The 7431-nt window shown below is 36.8% G+C and overlaps 1 protein-coding gene across 1 annotated transcript; it reads right to left on the bottom strand.

Annotated features, from left to right (window-relative positions):
* Positions 1 to 442: 442 nt before the first annotated feature.
* Positions 443 to 6056, bottom strand: LOC137949831 (protein FAR1-RELATED SEQUENCE 11-like). The gene is made up of 4 exons (XM_068796028.1): positions 5760 to 6056; positions 2542 to 3518; positions 1579 to 2022; positions 443 to 1470 (listed from the first exon to the last, which is right to left on the bottom strand). Exons 2-4 carry the CDS (start codon positions 3496 to 3498, stop codon positions 853 to 855), a joined length of 2019 nt encoding a protein of 672 aa, XP_068652129.1. The 5' UTR covers positions 3499 to 3518; positions 5760 to 6056; the 3' UTR covers positions 443 to 852.
* Positions 6057 to 7431: the final 1375 nt, after the last annotated feature.

Raw genomic sequence — 7431 nt, forward strand, 5'->3', positions numbered from 1 at the left:
TGGATTATTGCAACGACAAAAAACAATACATTGTTTCACCTTGAAGAGAACCTGTATAAATCTTGTTGTGCTTTTCCGTGTTCTTTTTTCCTTTTGCCGTATTTATTATTATTGATCTCATTAATTTAGAATTAAAACGTCTAATTCTTAACATATGCAAGGGTTGAAAGTTTGTCTTTTTATTGGATTGTTATGCGCTTTCAAAAAATTGTTTTTGTTCCTACCATAAATTCCCCTTTTAATTTTCAAAAAGTCCTCCTTGAGTGCTGGTTCAAAATTGTTAGTCTTTAATGGTTTTTAATAACTTTTGAATTTAAATTACTTCTATAATTTTTATTTTTAATATTTTTTAAACTTATTTTTTGTAATTTAAAATATATCAATAAAATTTTAAAATTAAAATAACTTATCAATAAGGATCAATAGCTTATTACATGTTTACTGGATATAGCATTAAGTCAATTAATGATTTAAATTAGATTTAAATTTTGACAAAATGATGGAATGAAATATGAACAACTCGATATCATTTCCACAGCAATGCTACAAAAATGTGTATGGGTCCTCAACACCTCTTTGTACTAACCTTATCGTCCCGTTTCCAAACTATACATCATTCCCAATCCCACCACTGCATCAAATAAAATTGCTTCTTCTTCTATTCTTTTTCCCTTTCCCCGTTTCGTTTTCACCATAAGAATGACATCGTTAGCAATGTCAAGCTCCTGCAAGGCTGATCAAACAAACATGCTGCCCATACCATTCATGCAAGACAGATTAAACAGGTAAAAGGTTCTGAGGCAAAGAGAAAAGTACCAACCTGTACAAATAACTCCTCTTGCTGTAATAGAATTAATGACCCCTGTGATGAACAGCCTCTCTTGCACTTTGCATGGGTATGGGGCACTCCCTAATTCTCGACAGAAGGATTGAAACTTGCTCTGCAGCAATATCGACCCGTTCCTTTGATTTAGCAGACTCTGAAATGAGGGAAGAGACCATAGACTGCAAAGCTTGAATTTTCTCTGCATGCTGACTTTGACCAGAAGAGATGAGTTTGGATGGCAATGCATGGACTCTACGCCACCTGATCGGTAAATACTGCTCTGGAATTTGGAAGCAGTTGACAGTGGAAAGAACACGAAGAGCATGCCTGCATAGGATCCCTGAGAACTCGAACTGATGGCAACTACAGGTAAGAAGCTCATCTCGGGGAATCCATATTATTTTCCGTCCACCATCCAATTTGGTATGGTGTCTTACATGAAAACAGCCATCTTCTATTTGAAACGAAGCATAATGTGCGGCCATGACCAGCTCATCTTGAAGTTTACAGAAGGCATAAGGAGTGAGAACAGTTGCAGCATGTGACTCCATCGGAGCCCCTGTCTTGAGTGAAATATTTTGGAGATTCTGTTGCATTGTCTGTTGTTCCCCTGCTTGATCTTTAAAATCAACTGCAACGGCTACCTAGAAAGAATGTGATAAATTGAATAAACTAATGACAGAGTACATTACATATGAGTAGATATAAAAAATGAGAGAGAGAGAGAGAGAGAGAGAGAGAGAGAGAGAGACCTGTTCAACAAAATGTGCAAGTCGTGTCTGTGCACTTAGAAAGCGTTGAATAAAAGCATTTATCGACTTTGATTGGCCTGTTGCGGTCAATCCAGCAAAAAAATGACTTCGTAAGTATGGCAATGCCCAAAGTTCCCTTAACTGGGACAAACTGGAAATGTGTCTATTAGTGTGCAGTCCAAAGGCGCTAACCATTTCCCTCCATCCTAGTTCAAATTCCTGCACAGTCTCCAAGTTGTATAGCCTATAAAACTCTGTTTTCCATACATTGTACCGCTCACCAAGCACAGCATTAAACCAAGATGGGAACTTTGCTACAATCAACCAAATACAAAGTGCATGCTTTGTATTAGGCATTTCCATGGCTATTGCCTCTTTCAAGCACATGTTTTGGTCTGTCAAAATCGTTTGTGGAGCTTTCCCATTCATAGAGTTCAAGAATGCCTGACATAAGAATCAAACATGATTATTCACCTTTCTTGGTTAACTATAGTTCTTTTGTGCAGAAAATTGTCCAGAAAGGGCATGACACCCACATCTCTACAGGAACACTTGCATGTACAACAAATCAACTCACTGAGTGTCTAAAGGCATGTGGATTGGACTTTGGGCTATAGGGCCAAAAGGGGGTTTGTAGTGAGGGTTCTTGAGTGCAAGTCTCGGGATTCAGTATTATAAGAAAATAAATAATAATGAAAATGAAAAAGGTCCAACAGCAGATGCTCTATCTGGCTCAGCAAAAATGTTTGGTGTTTTAAATTAGGGCAACTTATACTTAAGAATGTCCCATTCCAGTAATTACCAACCCCACCCCTTCCCATTTGTTAAGGAGGACATTAAGTAATAAATTTTTGTTTTCCACACAAGGAAACTTATTATGAATTTCTTAGAAAACTCATAACTAGCATTTCCAGAGATGCAAGTATCCAGACAGGAGCACCTACAGGAGTAAAAAAATATTACCTTCAATGCCCATGAAAAAGAGCACATATTTTCTTCCCTCAGGAGTGCGCAGCCAAAAAAACAAGGCATCCCATAATTGTTCACACCAACCCATATTCCAAGTGGCATGTCAAAGGCAGTCAACCGATGTGTTGTGTCAAAAACAACTACATCACCAAATACTTCATAAGCCTTGATTGATGAAGCATAGGACCATGCAATATTTTCCAGCTTATTGTTTGTGTCAACAGTAAACTCATATCTGAAATTTGGGTCCTTGTCCTTGATGTTCTTGCACATTCTAAGAAGGTCAATGCTATCATCTTCGTGCTCAACCTTCCTAAATGATTGTAACAGGTTCCTTACATCCTTTTCTGTGAAAGGTAAATTCCCAGGCTCCACACATTTCTCAAGCTCCAACAATCGCATCATTTGTTGCACTGATATACCTGTCTTTGCATACATAAAGATTTTGTTTTTGTCAGTTTCTAATATAGTTCGGTATGCAGGAAGGAACCGCACTTGGTTTGGTTCCAATAATTCGTGGTTATGGTGGTTAGCAAAGCCTGTGACCCGCCACTCTGGGATCCCCATATCCATGGTTTTGCTGATGCGCAAGTAAGCTTGACACCCACAACGAGAAGATTTCCTGTTTCTCTGTGGTTTGCTATCATTGGATGCCTTGACTGGTGTATTGCCTGCCCTATGGCACACGAAATACCTCCTTGTGAGCCCCTTTCCAACCCCATCTTTTCCTTCAGTCCGATGGCGACGGATTGAAAAGCCACATCGCTTTGCAAACTCACTATAAAATTCATAGGCTGCATCATGAGTGGCAAATCTTTGACCAATGTAAGGGATTGCATCATTTGATGTTTCTAAAGAGAGTCTTGTGTCCTCGGGTGATTCTTCGGCACTGCTCGTGTCATCCAAAGACAATGACCTTTGGTCAGAGGGATCCTCATAAGCTTCTAACATTGGCCTGTCCACTAAAAAGACTGGGGCAGAGGCCATGGAAGATGTAAAAGTCAGAAGTTTACACAAACATAGATGGCTCACAATAAATAGGTGATCAAGCTCTAGATGAAATAGAGCCAAAAGAAAATTAGAATGGAACAAAATATTATTTTATGTTATGATATAGGTTAGTCAATATGCAATGCAAGGCTTGCATAAAAAGCTTACATGTTTTCAAGGAGAAAAGAATGCAGGTAACTAATCAACATCAAAATTCACTTGAACTGTCAAATCCTACATGTCAGTCTCTTAACTTGGTGCATTCACGTCATGATGAGATAAGTTCATTTATGAAAGAAAAAATAGGAAAATCAAGGATGTGTACAATAAATCAGAAGCCAGAGATTCTTTAGGCACTCACGTATTGTTAATCCTCAAAATTAATCGTTTTTCACTATCCTGTATGCTTTTTTTTTTCAAATTCCTGAATGAGTTACTTTTTCATGTTTAATAACTACTAGTGTAATCTGCAAAGACAACCTTACTTATGAGAACTCATACAATCTTAGTTCAGTACTACACCAAAACAAAAGACAAAGGACTACTGTGTCAAACTCATAGAAGGTCTTTATTGACTATGCAAGTGAACATTCACAAGAACGGTACTTTGCAGAGACAAAAGTTCCACAAATGTGGCTAACTTGGTGAGCTAGAAAAAGACACAAATTGATACAGACCTGGAGAATCTCCGCAGAGTAAATGGAGAAAATAATAGATAAAAGATGTTTAACTGTTGGAACTCAATGTTGACAACCTTGTTAATAGAGCAGACAGGAAGGCAACAACCCAGTGAAACCACACTACAAGTTAGGACTAAATTGATCTGCATTGTAACTTAAAAATCTTGGCGTATCCCCTATGGCTCAGACCAATTAGCTCCCTAGAATTCAGATGACCACTCCATTGTTCTAACCACATAGGCAGCATATGGGAAACTTTGTCCATGCTGAAAAGATTTTAGACGTATCAGTGCATCACTAGATATTTCTTATAGAACAGTACTAAGAATTAGCTGCATCAAGGTCCTACAGAAAAAAAATTATCCTTAGATAATTTTTCTCAAGTATATGAGCAAAAGTAAATACCATCTGTGAATGGATACTACAGAAAATAAGCAAGATGGTTCAGAATTCATAACTCTAAAAAGTACAAACAGCAAAAAAATTTAAGGTAAATCCTTTCTCCTTCCTAAGATTAAAATGGAAATCTTGGCAAGTTCTGTGTCAATAACAAAGAGAACAAGTGAGTGATTCCACAAATAGAAACTCCAAGAAGGGCAGTGATCAAGCAAACAAAATTACCAGAGAAACCTCACTGCTACCCAGCTAGGCTAAAGTTTGATATGGAAGATTATTCCAAGGACTTGTCAAGGGAAAAAAGGGACGAAGTTGTGTTTCAGTCACCAGGAAGATTCTTTCTTTCTTTTTTATCTTTTTTTTTTTTTCAGAAAACACTTAGAAGATTTTAGCCAGTCCATGAATTAAGTTATAAAACTGACTTGTTTTACATGCAAATCACAATTACATGAACCCCAATGACTTTGTACCCTCAACACCTCTTAGGCCTCCAAGGTGAAGATTTCGAGCAAGTCTCACAATCAAATTATATATTGGGTAATGTGAATGGATCTTAAAGGTGTAAGGTTAATTAGTTTAAAAAATTCTAAGTTCTTTCACCAGGTCTGGGTCCATCCTATGTTATTAGGCTCCAATTCAATTGAGGTTCCTTATAAGTTTCTGGGTTTTTTCCCCACTAAGTTACATAAACCAACATGAATAAAGATGTATTAAGTTGGCCTTGAGTCAATAGGAAAGGGCCTGAGTCTCTTCAAAAGTTTGACAGTGACTGAAGTGGAGATTTTTTTTATTTTTATTGGACATCCCTTCTACATTGAAGATGCCAACGTCCGAGGATGCAGATTTTTGTTAAATGGTTTAATTATTCTTAGTGAATTTTTCTCCTTTCCCAAGCAATGCAAAGGTATAGTCCAAAAACTAAACAAACTTCCACAACGATCAATGTCCTAAATGGGTATACAGACCTCTGAAAGAGTCAACAAACAGAAAACCTACCTGACAATCAAGAAATATTGGAGACATTGGAATGATAGAAACAGAAATTCCAAATGCAATAGTGTTTAAAGTGGAAGGATAAAATTTCTTTCTTCAAAATTCGAAACCTTTATAAAATATAAATTTTTATGTTTCTGAAAGAAAACATACAGTATATCGCCTCAGCAGATCGTCAACCTCCAAGAGACGTTCACCAATTTGCTCAACTTAGTAGGACTTCTATTGTTGTCGAAGCCCAATAATAATAGGATTTGCTATAGGACATACAGCAGGATAGGACCGCCATAGAACAAACTTGACATCGGCGTCTGGATAAAATGTCCGGAGCTCTTTCAGAGAAACTGGACATAAACCAACCGACCCTCGTCCAATAAAAAATAAATGTAAGAAAGGTGGGAAAAGAAGAAAGGGAAGAGATTTGAGAGAGAGAGGAATCCCCTGCGCCAGTTGCAGGAGTCACTTTGGGGTTAGAACTCGACCCTAACCTGTTTTATGGTTACTTAAAAGTGAAAAATAGTGTACTTACAGAAATACCCCTATCATAACTAATATATACCTACTGACTCCAAATTACTGAAATAACTATTAATTGCCCTAACATACTCCTAATAAACTCATGTGAATGAGAAACACTAAATTACACAACTAACCTAATACAAAAAGACTAAATTACCCCTTTGACTATAGATCATCCACTACTCCCTCACAAGTTGGACTACCTATGTACCTAGCTCATTACGAAAATTTCAAATTCTTGCTTCCCTAGTGCCTTTTATGAATAAGTCACCTAGCTGATCTGCAAGTTAAACTTGTGGAGTATTTTTTTTTCGTTCATGATTAAATCTCTAATGAAGTGGCAATCAACTTCTTTTATTTTAGGCATTTATCAAGGTAACAATGAAGACGATTAGTTAATTATCACTTCCAATAGTAATAAGCCCTTGATTTCAAACTCAAACTAAACTCAGCCAAGAGAAATTTAATCCTAACAACTCACAAGTTATGTGTCTCGTATCTCAATATTCGGTTTTAACACTCGATCAAACAACCATAGTTGGTTTCTTGCTCTTGCATGTTACTAGATTTCCTCCAAGATGGTGTTGTATCTACTTTTAGACGTTTTATCTAAACTTGACCCAGCGTGTAGTTAGACATTTTGAATCTCTCTGAATCTAATAGTCTGCATCAAGATGAACTTTCCTAAGACTTTTCACAAATTGACTGACCACACTAACAATGTATGTTATATTTGACTTTTTAACTGTAACATAAATTACTTTCCCAACTAATCTTCAATATTATGTCCTATTGTTAAAAATTGAAGTATGTTCATCATGGAGTTCGTTACTATTTATCTAACGGGGTATCAGTTGGCTTAGTCTCTTGTAATAAATCAATTATGTATTTCCTTTGTAGGAAAACCAACCCGAATCTTGCTCTAGCTACCTCAATTCCTACAAATATTTTAAGTGACCAAGATCCTTAGTTGATAGTGTCTTTTTAAACTAATCCTTTTATGGCCTCAATCCAATGATGACAACTCCCAATATCATCATCATCTACTATCGATACTCTCATCATGTATCCTTCTTTATTACAGTGCCTCCGAAACCAATCCTTGGTACTCTGTTTCAATCCTTATATAACTTTATTCAATTTGTACTCTTCCCTATCTCTCACTAATCAACATACCTAGGAAGTATCTCAATACTTACCTCTTCAGACAACTCACCATACAAAAGTGCGTTCGTCACATCATGTTGGAACAGAGGCCAGACTTCGTTTATTGCAATAGATAACAAAATATGAACTAACCTAGATA

This window comes from Aristolochia californica, unplaced genomic scaffold, assembly GCF_029961685.1.
Source record: "Aristolochia californica isolate CCGP_79_NKW_82.1479 unplaced genomic scaffold, dmAriCali1.0.hap1 SCAF_14, whole genome shotgun sequence".
NCBI lineage: Eukaryota > Viridiplantae > Streptophyta > Magnoliopsida > Piperales > Aristolochiaceae > Aristolochia > Aristolochia californica.

Excerpts from the sequence above, each read along its gene's own strand:
- LOC137949831 (XM_068796028.1), bottom strand. The coding sequence starts at position 3,498 with ATGTTAGAAGCTTATGAGGATCCCTCTGACCAAAGGTCATTGTCTTTG. Across the intron at positions 2,023-2,541 it reads CTTTTTCATGGGCATTGAAG|GCATTCTTGAACTCTATGAA; the intron begins GTAATATTTTTT and ends TTCTTATGTCAG. Across the intron at positions 1,471-1,578 it reads TTGCACATTTTGTTGAACAG|GTAGCCGTTGCAGTTGATTT; the intron begins GTCTCTCTCTCT and ends CATTCTTTCTAG.